The sequence below is a fragment of the Erinaceus europaeus genome, chromosome 12, assembly GCF_950295315.1.
Source record: "Erinaceus europaeus chromosome 12, mEriEur2.1, whole genome shotgun sequence".
NCBI lineage: Eukaryota > Metazoa > Chordata > Mammalia > Eulipotyphla > Erinaceidae > Erinaceus > Erinaceus europaeus.
In genome coordinates, this window is record NC_080173.1 from 24,683,379 (window position 1) to 24,698,537 (window position 15,159).

The following is a 15,159-nucleotide window of genomic DNA, read 5'->3' on the forward strand; positions in this document are numbered from 1 at the left end:
ATTATTGACAAGATTGTTGGATAAGAGAGGTACAGTTCCATACAATTTCCACCAGCAGAGTTTCGTATGCCATTTCCTTCATTGGAAGCTTCCCTATTCTTTAACCCTATTTGGGAGCATGGACCAAAATTCTTTATGGGGTGCAGAAGGTGGAAGGTCTGGTCTCTGTCATTGCTTCTCTGCTGATTATGGGCATTAGCAGGTGGGTCCATACCTCCAGCCTGTCTCTGTCTTTCCCTAGTGGGGCAGGGTTCTAGAGATGTAGGGTTCCAGGGTATGTTGTTGGTGAGGTTGTCTGCCCAGGAAGTCAGATTGGCATCATTGGTAGCATCTGCAACTTGGAATGCACCCATTCTCTATGCCTACTTCTGATGCATGTTACTATTGGAAAGATTCCAACAAAGAACTAAATGAATTACATTTCAAATGAGTCATGAAGGGGTTACTAAACTCCATGAGGTGGTATGGTATCCTGTTAATCCCAGAAACACAAAATAACTTAGAAGGTTGAAATCTTTTTTTAATCTTATGTTTTGGCAACAGAAGCAGAAGATAAGAGAGATATATATAGGATCCTCTTCTTGAAGGATGGGGATAACTTGGGAAGTCTTTCAAAAGACTTTTCCTCTATATGCTCGTGTTTAGCAAGAGCCAGAGTTTTCAAGACATTCCAAAGGTCAGGTTCAGAATCGTTTCAGAGAAGCAGCTATACAGAAAAAATGATCAGAACATTTTTATATATGTTCCAAGGAAAGTAACCAAGTCTAACAGCTTTTATTACAGGTGTGAGGGCAGGAGCGTTTGTTCCCCTTAAGAGTATTTATGCATTTTGCAAATACTGAAGATTGTGGGTATATCAGTGTAGAAATCCTTTGTGCTTTTTCACTTTGTTTTGCTTTAATCAATTTGGCATTACAGCCATATTCCTTTTCTCTGGAAAATTCAGATTTCCTTTACTGTTGAGTTATTTCTTTCCTTTCAATTTGCTCTGTTCTCTGAACTCCAAATCTTCCTAGTATTGCTGACGCAATGTTATTTTGATGAATGACTCCTTACCCATATCTTTAGTTTCTCTAATCCTTTGTTAAGACCATTAACATTTTTATTTTAATCCTGTGTCTTAGACTTGAAACTCTTTAAAAATATTTTTGTAATACTTTATTTTTTTATAGCTTTCAGGGTTATTGCTGGGGCTCGGTGCTGGCACTATGAATCCACCATTTTTTCTCTGCTGGCCATTTTCTCTCTCTCTCTCTTTCTCTCTCTTCCCACCTCCAGGCTTTTCTCGGGGGCTCCATGCCTGCATTACAAATCCACTGCCCCATGGCCATTTAAAAAATTTTTTTTTTGGACAGAGAAGAATTGAGAGGAGAGGGAAAGGTAGAGAGGGGGAGAGAAGGATAGACACCTAGACACCTGCAGCCCTGCTTTACCACTTGTAAAGCCACCACCCTGCAGGTGGAGAGCCAGGGGCTCAAACCTTATACTGGGATCCTTATACTGGTTCTTTCACTTCATACTGTGTGCGCTTAACCCTGTGTACCACTGTCAGGACCCCCCCTTTTTTTGTTGTTAGGACAGAAAGAAATTGAGAGGAGACAGGGGGATAGAGCAAGGTAGAGAAAGACAGACATCTGCAGACCTGCTTCACCATACACCGCCACCCAACCACCCGTACTTTATTTAAATTTTTTTTATTATTTTTTTATTTATAAAAAGGAAACATTGACAAAACCATAGGATAAGAGGGGTACAACTCCACACAATTCCTACCACCAGAACTCCGTATCCCATCCCTTCCCATCCCACAACCTTGGGGCCATACTCCCACAGGGTTAAAGAATTTAATTTAATTTAATTTTATTTTATTTAATGAGAAAAACTAAGACAAAGAAGGAAGAAAGGGAGGGAGGGAAAGAAGGAAGGAAAACACCATCAGCTCTGGCTGATGGTGTTGCTGGAGGTTGAACCTGAGACTTCAGAGCCTCAGGCATGAAAAGTATTTGCATAACCATTATACTGTCTCCCCAGCCTGACTTGAAACTCTGTATTTTATTTTATTATTATTTTACCAGAGCACTCACTGCTCAGCTCCATTTTCTGGTGGTATGGGGCATTGAACCTGAAGCTTCAGAGCCTCAGGCATGAAAGTCTTTTGCATAACCATTATGCTATTTCTTCCACCCACCCTCAACTCTTCTGTATTAACCCTTCTTGTGGTAAAATTAATCTCCAAGACCACCCATCTTCCAATGCCTTAAAAAAGATGAATTTGGGGGCCGGGCTGTAGCACAGCAGGTTAAGCACACATGGCTTGAAGCACAAGGACTGGCTTAAGGATCCCAATTCAAGCCCCCAACTCCCCACCTGCAGGCGGGTTGCTTCAGAAGCAATGAAGCAGGTCTGCAGGTGTCTGTCTTTCTCTCCCCCTCTCTGTCTTCCCCTCCTCTCTTTATTTCTCTCTGTCCTATCCAACAACAATAACAACAAGGGCACAAGGGCAACAGAAATGGGAAGGATGGCCTTTAGGAGCAGTGGATTCCCTAGAGGCAAAATAAAAAAGATGAATTTATGTAAAGTATATGTAAATGTTTTCTGACATTTTTAGAAAAGTATGACTATATTTTAGTAAGGCTCTACCTACTAGTTAATGCTTTGTTATGATTTAATAGCTATTCCAGCATCTAATTACAGTTTATGGAATTTGGCAAGATAGTTTACTTTGAAAGATATTTTCCAAACAGCCCTCAGCCCCTGTCACCTTAGTCACTCTCCCTATTCTTCTAAGATTCATCCTTTCCTTTGAAGACCTGTCAATGGTCATATATCAACAAATAATATTTGATTTGCAGACCTAATTAATTAGATAAATAGAAAAGCATAGGAATTTTCCTAATTTTGTAGAATTTATGAAATGTGCTTTTGGCATTGAGTTCTAAGAGCTAAATTTGGAGATCAACTATAATACCCATTGCATATTAATTAGGAACTTTATTCAGGTTAGACTCAATGATAGTAGTATAAGTAAACTGTTTTTCAGGTACAAAAAAATGCTAGGTTTTAACTAAACAGGTTATGGAGATATTATGGCAATGCAACAGAATCATCAAAGATTCAGGATCCTAATATTTCTCTGCTCCTATGAAAATGATCTTCATTCTTAAGGTCACAAGTGGCTGCTTCAGCTCCAGCCATTATGTCTAAATTCCAGGCAGAATGCAATAAAAAATAAGGGACAGAGGAATCTTTCAGCAATCTCACTCAGTGAATTCTGGTGACTTCTCCTTGACTACGCCTACCTGCAAGGAATTCTGAAACGACATATTCTATTACTAAGGATGAAGAGGAAAATGGATTTGGGGTGGTGGTGGTGGTGATGAATAATGTAGAGTCCCAGTCTCCCCTACCAATGGTTTTAATCTTGATTTTATGTTACATTTTAGTTCAGATTTGCCCATTTTCTCACAGTTGAGAGGCAACATGTGTCATTGTTGAGAGTATTCATTCACTCTTGAGTCAGATTGTGTTTCAGTTCTGGTCCATACAGATGTTTCACATTAACCTGTCTGTGCCTTTATGCTCTTTTTTGTAGGAATGTGAGCGATAGTACTTTCCTTATACTAGACTCTACGGATTGAGTACATGTGTGTATAGTGCTCACAACAGAGTCAGACATATTACGTGCTGTGTAGTATTTGCTACTTTCATTACAAACCTTAAATTTAGTTCTCAGGGTGCTAGCTGTGTTTATACATTGCCTCATGGTATACTCAAAATAACTCTTGCCAATAGGTCCCCAATTTTTAGCAATAGGAGCAGAGGTCAGGGACTCATTCATAGTGAAGTTATTTTGTGAAAGAGATACTACTCACTGCCAGGTTGTCCATCTTTCTAAGACCTGTACTATGTAACATGGCAGCTCCTAGCCACATGTCTGTATATAGTGAGTAACATCAATGTGGACTGAGATTTCTTTTTCTTTCTTTCTTTCTTCCTTCCTTTCTTTCTTCCTTTCTTTTTAATATTTATTCCCTTTTGTTGCCTTTGTTGTTTTATTTTTGTAGTTATTATTGATATCATTGTTGTTGGATAGGACAGAGAGAAATGGAGAGAGGAGGGGAAGACAGAAGGGGAGAGAAAGATAGACACCTGCAGACCTGCTTCACAGCCGTGAAGCGATCCCCCTGCAGGTGGCGAGGCAGGAGCTCGAACCAGGATCCTTATGCTGGTCCTTGCACTGGACTGAGATTTCTTAAGAGAACATACATGTCAGGTTTGGAAGATCTGCTATGAACAGAGTGTGAAAAATCCCATTTATGATCTCATTTATGGTACGCAGTGAGGATATATGAAGAAAAATATTACAGATATTTTGAGCAAAATAAAAGATACTGACTTCAGTTTCTTTTTCATTTTGTAAATGTGGATACAATGTTTAAGATCATATGTGTGGTCACAACACAGTATGTTCTTTTTGTTTGCTTGTTTTATTTTCCTTTTGGATACCTTGACCACACCGCTGCAGATTGATTTTCTTTTTCAGAGTTGCGCATAGAGAGGAAAAGATACCACAACACCAAGGCTACCCTCCCAGTGTAGTGGGGCCAGGCATGAGTCTGGGTTATGAGCATGGAGAAGTAGGTACACCATCCAGGTGAGCTGTACTGCCAGCTCCACATTACATTCTCTTTGGGCAGTAGGGATCTAGGCCAAGTTACCTCTCTGTCACATTCACTGCTGTGGTTATTCATTATGAGAAGTATTTGGCGCCACTGTAAAGACAAATACAAAATGATTTCAGGGAATCATGTGAGCACCTCTGTTCCATTCACATTTCTTTTTAAAGTTTTTTAAAAAATATTTTTATTGATTCCATTTTGTTGCCCTTGTTTTACTGTTGTGGTTATTATTGTTATTGATGTCATTGCTGGATAGGACAGAGAGAAATGGAGAGAGGAAGGGAAGACAGAGGGGGAGAGAAAGGTAGACAGACACTTGCAGGCCTGCTTCACTCCCTGTAAAGCGACTCCCCTGCAGGTGGGGAGCCGAGGGCTCAAACTGGGATCCTTATGCTGGTCCTTGGGCTTTACACCACGTGCGCTTAACCTACTGCACTATCGCCCAACTCCCTTCTTTTTTAAGTTTTTTTTAAAAAATTATTTATTTATTTATTTACTTATTTTCCCTTTTGTTGCCCTTGTTGTCTTTTTATTATTGTGGTTATTATTGTTGTTGTTATTGCTGTCATTGTTGTTGGATAGGACAGAGAGAAATGAAGAGAGGAGGGGAAGACAGAGAGAGGGAGAGAAAGACAACTGCAGACCTGCTTCACTGCCTGTGAAGTGACTCCGCTGCAGGTGGGGAGCCGGGGGCTCGAACCGGGATCCCTGTGCCTGACCTTGTGCTTTGAGCCATGTGTGCTTAACCCGCTGCGCTACTGCCCGACTCCCTTTTTTAGTGATGTGTGAGAGACAGAGATATGGACAGAGAGAGACACATGGTAATGTGTGCTCTCTTCCAGGTAAACTACCACCTGTCCCCTCTTCCCACATCCCACATTTCATGGGTTTCCCAGGATCCTTTGGAAGCAGACTCATTGAAGCCTCAGGCAAAGGGATACTAAGAAGATGATTGCAAGGTAGAAGGAAGCAGAATGGAGAAAGCTTAATTGTTCTCGTAGAGTAATTGTTCCGCAGCATTATGGTGGGGCTGGTCATTTTGACTGACACCTTTACTTTTCCAATATTTGTCCACTTTCCCCCACACAAACTCCCCACCCCCACCCCTTCCTTTGGGCCCCTCCTTGCAGTTAAATCACTGCCCTGCCACCAGCTCTGCTTCAGAGATCTGAGTGATCCACAGGGCATCACCCTCCTGCCGCCACTGCCTCAGCTCTTCCTTTGTCCACTGCTCAGTGACCTCAGCTCTGTGTCAGGGCCTCACACCCCAACAATAGCAGAGCTTTGAAATGGGTTTCTCAACCCCCTTGTCCTGCTGAGGAGTTTTATTTTGTGTTTTGTTTTTTAAGCATCATAGTCCCCTTCCTACTCCAGCCTGAGGAAGCTGAAACACTCAGTAACAAAAAAACAAACAAACAAAAAAAACCCAGTAAGTTTTAGGACTCTCCAGTATGTGTCCATGTTGCTCAAGCCTCTTTCTGCATGCTTTAGTGCAGGAAGTTTATAAGGATTGTACAACTAGATTTTTCCCCCTCTCCCATTTAATTAAACTCGGGTTTTTTAAATCCATGGGGAGCCATAAAGAATGGTATCTTACCAGACTCATAACATCTCTAGTCCTTGTAAAAGGAGAATTCACTGTGCAAATCCAGTAACTCACTTGACCCTGTGACTGGTCTGTCCATCCCCAGTCATCTTTGTTGGCGAGTAGATTAAGTGAACCAGCCCTTCTAAGTTGGTCTTTGGAGTTACTTGACAGCCTCTAGACAACCATTTGTTGGTTAGTTTTATCCCAAGCAAGTTGTAAATGAAGACACAGCCTGAAATCAATAAAATCCCTCTAGTTGCTATTTATTTACATAAATGATGGAGTTGCAGCTTTTCAAACCAGTATGTGGAGGAAAAACGTTAATGTCTGGTATATTTAAAAGGACAATGAGTCCTACAATGCCTCACACACCAAGCTCTCCCTCACTGTTCCCCTTATTAAATACAGCACTGCAAGTTTGGATTTTGTGTTCCCAAAGAAATGGAGCCCCCTGTGACTGATGGATCCTGGGGAAGTTGGAGTCCCTTTGGAGCCTGCTCAAGAACCTGTGGAGGGGGCATCAGAACGACTGTTCGGGAGTGCAACAGACCAGAGTAAGTCCTAGACCTCATCACTGTTACCATTGAGGTGGCAGCAGTGGAACACTGCTCTTTTCCAGTTAAGAGACTAAGTGGACTTCTGGGACTGTCTAAATCAGTGGTATCCACACTATCCTTAAGCACATTTCTTCTGTGTTAGTATTACTGTTTTTTTCCATTGATGTTTTATCTACCACTTGAGGCTTTTGCATTTGTTAGATTGTTTCCCACTTTTGGTAGGCATACCTCTCACTATCCTGCAGAGTTCAGAATAGCATGCTAATAAAGAGAGCAGATAGATTTGCACAAGGAAACAAAGACCCTGCATATCTCCACCTACACTGTAGCTTCCTAATTAACTACCAAAACGCTGAAAGAAGGCTCACAGATCTCAAGGAACCTGAAACCCCAAGTCAAGATTTAGTTAATCATTTTATAGGTGAGACACCTAATGTCCCCATCACATAAGCAGACCAATAGTGCTCTGCTTTTCAGAATAATTATCATTATGTGACCAAAGCTGTCTCTGTTAGCCTAACCTTGTCAGTACTTACATGTTCAAATAAAGTCGACAGGCTCATTTCCCTGACTTTGTCATACTAGACATATGTTTAGTGGGGAAGCCATATGGAAGTAGGTTTAAACCTAGCTGAGCACACGCATTACAGTGCACAAGGATCCTGGTCCAAGCAACCAGTCTCCACCTGCAGGGGGAAGACTTTGCAAGTGGTGAAGCAGTGCTGCTGTTGTCTCTCTGTCTCTCTTCCTTTTTCTCCCTTCCTTCTAGATTTCTGGCTGTCTCTATCCAATAAATAAAGATTAAGAAAAACCCTAAAAGTCACTATTGTCATCATGACATCCAACTTTGTGTCACCCTAAAATGTATAATGTTTAACAGAATAGAAAATAGTAACTGGTGGTGTTGAAATAGATCCTATTTAAGCTGAAATACCCATGAGGTTGTCAGAGAGTAAGGATAATTCTATTTTTAAAAATTATTTATTTATTTATTTTTAAAGAGTTTATTTACTTTTGTATTTCATGGATAGAGACAGCCAGAAATTGAGAGGGGAGCGGAGATAAAGAGGGAGAGAGACACCTGCAGCGCTGCTTCACCGCTCATGAAGCTTCCCCCTGCAGGTGGGGACTGGGGGCTCAAACCTGGACAATGTCCTTCTGCATTGTAACACGTACACTCAACTAGGTGCACCACCACCCGGCCCTGGGATAATTCTTAGATGTATAAAGCAGCAACTATTTTTTTTTTTTTTTTTACAGAACCAGGTACTTTGGAGTTATGTAAAATGATTTCACTCAGCAGTGTTCATTTGTCTAACAGCCTGCATGAGGGCTGGCAGACTGAGCTGTAGAGAGAAGTAAGGAGGTAAAGTCGCAAAGGGGGCTGATGCAGTTCAGAAGGGAATGAGCTGCAGCATGGTGGTCTTCAAGTGCTCAATGGTGATGTTTATCCAGAGCTAGGAAAAAAGCCTGAAACTCATAAAACTTGCCCGTTATTCATTAAAAAGAAAAAAAAACAGATTATGTGAGCCCAAAAAGGCATAGTAGGACATTACAAAACAGGGGGTCGCAAGTCTTAGTGTCAAGAAATACTCTGTATTGCAAATGAGAGATGATGACCAGTTACTTTTGATGTGATTTTTTGTTTACAGTCCAACATTTATTTCATGTCCTTATACTATTTGACAGCTAAAGAGGTTGAGCATAGCTTCAGTTAGTGTAGCTGTGGCTATATTTACCAATTTCTCTATAATGTCAACACTTTATACTAGTTTTGATTGTGACAGTATAGAAATCATATAGGCTTTAAAAATCCAACATATAACCATGTAATTAAAAAAAATTTGTCATGTTGTTATTCTTATCCTGTATCTACTCTCCACAGGAAATAATCTGTAACAATCACTTGAAGAGTATAATTTTGAGCTTTTCAGATTTTAGATTTAGTTTGTATTATATATTTGAAGTAACTCATGTAATACAAATTAGGCTCGTGCTAAGTGTCTTACAACTGGCTTGTTAAAATAAATTATATATCCTAGCTGTTTGTTTTGTTGAGATTTCAAAACATTTTAAGCTAGTAACCAAAGGATGAATTAAAAAATTAAAAACTGGAAGCCACAATGACGAGAATTACTTTAGTAAACTATTTTTATCACGAGGATGGGCATTTTTAACTCAAAGTTCCATTAAAAATAAATATTTAGTCTTTTTTTTTTAAGTTTTAAGACAATTTTAAAAGTGATGTGGAAAGTGGAGAGAGATAAATCACTCTATAATTGGAATGGGCCAGACAAAGAAATTCACCCAGGGTAAAGAGCTCACTCAGCAGGAAGGGGTCTTGAGCTTCAAAGTGAAGCAGAGAGATCCTCACATTCACAAGTTAAAAGTGCTCATTAAAGACTTCAATTAGAGGTCCTTGTCCTTGCTGTTTGCTATGGAAGGTTTTAAAATAAGCAACCTACCTTGTGGATTGTCAGCACTGACATCATTTCATCTGAACTCCTCCCTTTATTTCCCTGCTAGTGGAGGAAGGAGACTGCCTCTGAAAACCAAGGTTACAGTGGGGAGGCTCAGATGACAAGAGAGAGGGACACAGCAGCTGGGGAATCAGACCCAGTAGAAAAGCTTGTTCAGAGAAATTCACCAACTTGAGAGTTCATTCTATAGAGTCCAGAAATGTTGCTGTCATGATTTTCAAGTTTGAGGGGGAACAATCCCATTCACCGACAGTTTCCCTGTTCTGCATATGAGCTGCCTTTTGAATATAACAGTAGAGCTCTATTTCTCATCAGAGCTGTACCTCTAGTAAGTAAATGCTGGATCATTCTTTTTATTTTACTTGTGGCTCAATAATATATTTACTTAGCACCTGGGTAATTGTTGCTGTATTTGTAGGTTTCTTTCTCTTGAAAACATAAAAACTAAAACTAAAAAAAAAAGGTAGTCTTGCCATATACGTGAGAGTACACTATACTCAGTGAACCAGTTATAAAAAATATGCTTGCTTTTGGGTCTCAGCTGATATATATATTGTTAGAACTACACTGTCACATAGGTGGGGCCCTAATATTTTGTATTTAAGTGCATTATTATTTTTTATCAAATTTTGAGTCATACCTGTAGGTGAAAATGAATATAATTATTGTTTTGTATAGCCATCCTCAGCCTACATCTGTTGTCCAGAAGTTATTAATAACTAACTCCTCTTTTCATTCTTTTTTTAAAAATGTATTTATTTATTCCCTTTTGTTGCCCTTGTTTTATTGTTGTAGTTATTAATGTCGTCGTTGTTGAATAGGACAGAGAGAAATGGAGAGAGGAGGGGAAGACAGAAAGGGGGAGAGAAAAACAGACACCTGCAGACCTGCTTCACTGCCTGTGAAGCAACTCCCCTGCAGGTGGGGAGCCAGGGACTTAAACCCAGATCCTTATGCCAGACCTTGTGCTTTGCGCCACGTGTGCTTAACCCACTGCACTACCACCCTACTCCTCCTATTTTCATTCTTAAAGTGCTCCACATTGTACAGTTAATTATATAGTCTATTTGAAATATACAAAAGAATAAAATTAATATCAGAAGTTTCAACAACAACATCAAGTATCAAAACAAACACAAAGTTTGGAACTAGAAAATACATTCTCTGACCCTACTTATACTTATTAATGGTTATTCCAAACATTAGTGACTGAAACAAAGTGGTTTTTAGAAGTATCCATGCCATCTAAATAAAGATCACACCAGCATTTTAGGACAGACTATACATTGCCCTCTTATAGTGCTCTTGTGTTCCTTTTATTTAAGGAGATTAAAAAAAAATACAATAAAACCTCATAGATTTGAGGAAAAGACAGGGTTGTGAACTAGACATTTTCTAGTATATTTTTAACATAGTAACTTACTTTCGAAACCTAAAAAGAGAGTAGACATGTTAATTTCATCTAGGAAAAGAGTTCTCTCATTTGACCATAAAGAATTGCAGCAAAAAGGGCTGAGTGATGGCGCACCTGGTTGAGCATACATGTTACAGTGCGCAAGGACCTGGGTTCGAATCCCCAGTCCTCACCTGCAGGGGAAAAGCTTCACAAGTGGTGTAGCAGTATTACAGGTATCTCTCTGTCTCTCTCCCTTTTGTATATCCTCCCTCTTCTCTCAATTTCTGGCTGTCTCTATCAGATAAATGAAGATTAAATAAAAAAGGAATTGCAGCAAAGAATTTTTTGAGGCACCTAGTTGGATTGAATTATTTAGAAATGTCAAGAACTGGCTACTGTGGAAGGGCTACAAACTGATGAATTAATAAAGATATCTAGTCCCAGGGATTGTTCCACTTGGAAGGATGGTTGCTCAGTCTTCTGCCCTACCCCTTCTAATCTTTGGATAGCCTTTCAACATCCTTTGCAATTGACCAGTAGACTTCTTAGAGTCTTCCATGCATACAAAATACATTACTTTCCAGCACTTACTGTTACAAGCATAAACATCAGTTCTTGTGCTAAATCTAAACCTGTCTGCCCTCATTATAAAAAAAACAATAGCAACAAAAATTGAGATTGTCATTTGAAGACCCAAGTATGGGTTTCTTTGAGGGTAGAATGCATCTGTGATGATATTTGCAACAATTCGTCATAGTATGTATTAACTGACATGGTTGTATCATATATGCTCAAAAGAAAGATTTAATTGGACGATGCTGATATATTTACTTTCCTAGTAATTAATCTAGCAATTTCTTTTCCATTTCTACTTGACATGTAATATGTTTAAATATCTTAATAGCTGGAAAATGTGGCTAGTATTCTTTAAGCTGTTCTTTATAATTTTCAGTGTTTGCTTACATGGAAAAATTTGTCCCATCCAGCTAAATTATAAAATTAATTTTTTCCATGCTGTAAGGTAAGTTCATTTAGCCGAAGTTTTTCCTGTTTCTCAGTATATACAAATCTCAGAAACTGTGGCATTGTCTAGGATACTTAAAAGACCATGTATTTCAGGAGGACAAATTTATATATGTAAAATATAATCTGTCTTTACTTAAAAAGCAAATAAAGTCTCCAAGCAAATTGTAGTATGAAGAATCTTGTCTTATAAGAGCTAGCATTGGTGAAAATCTAGCTTCTGAGCTTTGATCTGTCAGACAGTCTGTCCTCACTTCACTGACATATGACCTTGCCAAGTTACTTAGCATTTGTGAACCCAGTTCAACCAGGGATACTACTATCTCCCTTAATAGCTTTTCAGAGTCAGTGACAGAATTTAGAAAGTGTCTTGGTGCCCTGTATACAAGAATAATACAGTGGTTTAGCTAGATTTTTCCATAATAATAAATAGTTTCAGATTTGGGGATCATGGTATCTCTGTCCCAGGTTTCAGCTTTGCTAGCATAATGAGAAACACACATTTAAAAAATGTAAAGGGTGTGCATTTTGCAATGCAACTAAGTACTGGCACTAAAATTTTACTATCATTCAGCTCTTAAAAAAGAAAAGAAAGACTGTTTATTTGCTTATTGCCAGCAAGTGAGAAAGGTAAGGAGAGGAGATGATCTGGTATAAATATAGTAGTGCCAGAGTGTGAATTTGTGGCCTACCAGACCTTTGGCATGCAAGTTGGTGCTCTGACAGCCTGAGCTATCTTCCTAGCCTTTATTTTATAGAGAGACTGAGAAGGAAGGGTGATAGAGAGGGAGAGAGAGAGAGAGAGACAGAGAGAGAGACAGAGACAGAGAGAGATGGAGAGAGAGAGACAGATAACTAAAGTACTTCACTGATTGTGAAGCTTCCCTCTGCAGGTAGGGTTTGGGGGTTTGAACCCAGAACCACATTTAACTTTTTATGTGTTGAAATGCCTTCTCTTAAAAAATATATGGGGTGGGCAGGTGGTGGCACAGCCAGTTCAGCACACATATTACCAAGTGCAAGTAGATGGTTCAAGCCCCCGATTTCCACAAGTGGGGGGGGTCCACTTCACGAGCGGTAAAGCAGGTCTGTAAGTGTCTTTCTCTCCCCATCCTCTTTCAATTTCTGTCTGTTCTATCTAAAAATAAATAAATAAATAAATAAATAAATTGAAGGGAAATAAAAGGAAAAAATGGCTGCTAGGAGTAGTGTATCTGTAGTACTGCCTCCAGGCTTCAGTGATAACCCTGGTGGGAAAAAAAAAGTTAAAAAAAACTATGAGTGATTTTACTATTCCTGTTCACTTATTCATTCAAATAGAGTCAAAGAAAGGGAGAAATACTGCAGCTGCAGAGCTACCCCTAGTGCTAGGACCATGTGCATGGCAAGGCAGGCACCCTACATGGTGAGCTATTCCTCTAGCCTGTAAAAGTTAGTTTAAAATGTAAAAATTATTCTTAGTTCACCAGCCATGTACATACAAGCAACAGACTGGATTTGATCCACAGCCTGTAGTTTTTCAGACCTTTCTAATAAGTAGAAGTTGTTCAACTAGTTTAAATCTTTTTAAAAATATATTTATTTATTTATTTATTTATTTTCCCTTTTGTTGCCCTTTTTTCTTTATTTTTTTATTGCTGTAGTTATTATTGATGTTGTCATTGTTAGATAGGACAGAGAAATGGAGAGAGGAGGAGAAGACAGAGAGGAGGAGAGAAAGATAGACACCTGCAGACCTGCTTCACTAAATACAGGTTTAGATTTATTAAGGAACTTGCCCATGATTGCTCTCTTGCTAGGAAACAGGGTTTAAACTCTGTTGTCAAAATCCAAGTCTGTAACCTCAGTAAAATTGCCTCTCACAGAGAGTGTTTTCCATGTGTTGTTTGTTAGAAGTGTCATTTATAAAAATGCACCACAAAATGTTATTTTTCATTTGATGGTGATCAAAACAACAAAAGGTGCAAACTGTTACCATCTAAAGCAAAGTCACATACACAATATTAATTCCTTGCAACCTAAAGACATGCTTTATTTGCTCAGTTGTAAGTCAGTTAAGTCATATGAGAACCATAACTCACTCTCTCTCTCTCTCTCTCTCCTCTCTCTCTTATTTTCAGAGGGAGAGAAACTGAGTTTGTTTTAAGCACTAAGTAAGTGATTGATTTGTCATAGTTAGCTGGCATGTTTTAAATGATTCCACAAAGACCATTTCAATTCGGAGAAAATTTGAAAGTGGTCTTCTTGGTAGCACATTTTAAACAAGTTTCAGATACATGAGTCTGACCTGTTTATTATTCATATGTAATCTATGATATTTTAGTGACTTGGTACTTACAGAGCTTAGTATCTAGGAAACCAAAGTTAAAATTTTTTAAAGTAATTTTTCTTTAACAAACTTTTTTAAATTACCTTTATTTACTTATTGGATAGACATAGCCAGAAATCAAGAGGAAAGGAGGAAATAGAGAGGGAGAGAGACAGAGAGACACCTGCAGCCCTGCTTTACCACTCGCAAAGCTTTCTCCTGCGCGTGGGCACTGGGGGCTTGAACCCAGATCCTTGCACACTGTAACATGTATGCACAACCACGTGCGCCATCACCCTGGTCCCCCAAAGTTAAATGTTTAAGATGGCACTGAAAAAGAAAGAAAAAAGAGAATGAAGTGACCACAGGGAGTTAGGGATTCACGGTGGAGACACAGTCCTAGCAATAACCCCAGGACAATTAAAAAATTAAAAAAAAAAAGAAACAATCTTGGATCATAACTCCTGGGTAATATAGCAGAAAGAACATAGAAAAAGAACCTGGGAAACTTAAAATTCTAGTCCTATTTCTATTCTCCCAAGTGTGACCTTAGGCAAAATAACTAACTTCTTTGAGCCTCCTGTTGCTTGTTATCAATTACTTTGTTTTCGTTTCCCTTGGGTAAGGTCTGAGTAAATTTTGACTAGTCAGAACTTTTGTTTTTTATATGTCATTTTGCATCCCTAGATGCAGTCTTCATGATAAATTAGTATTTGTCACATTCTTTACTAAGCTTCTCATTTTTTTTTTTTAATCTTTGAGATAAAGCCAGCAAAAGAGCATATGGACTTGGCTACTGTACTATGTCCATGACCCAGGTTCAAGCCAGACCCCTACCACATTAAAGGAAGTTGCGGTGCTGTGGTCTCTTTTCATCTCTCTCTGCCCCTCTATCTCTATCTAAAAGGAAAAAAAAAAGTATTTCAAGTGTACAGTACTGCCTCTGCTCTTGCAAGTGCAGTGTTGAGCTAAGAGAGACTAGAAATATAAACAGAGTTGCCCAAGGTTGCAGCTATGAAGCTGGCGTTTTTACTTCACTGTATAAATCTGATGTAGGGAACATGTTTTAAAAGTCTCATACCAGGGACCAAGCAGTAGCGCAGTAGCTTAAGCACACAAAGCTCAAGG

The 15,159-nt window shown here is 39.1% G+C and overlaps 1 protein-coding gene across 4 annotated transcripts in view; it reads left to right on the forward strand.

The window, feature by feature from the left end:
• ADAMTS9 (ADAM metallopeptidase with thrombospondin type 1 motif 9) overlaps nucleotides 1-15,159 on the forward strand; it is a 196,666-nt gene that overhangs the window by 50,974 nt on the left and 130,533 nt on the right. For all 4 annotated transcript variants that reach the window (XM_060202966.1, XM_060202965.1, XM_007520619.2 and 1 more), the window contains one exon: nucleotides 6,676-6,821. In XM_060202966.1, coding sequence (XP_060058949.1) covers nucleotides 6,676-6,821 — 146 coding nt within the window. The remainder of the gene's footprint in view (nucleotides 1-6,675; nucleotides 6,822-15,159) is intronic.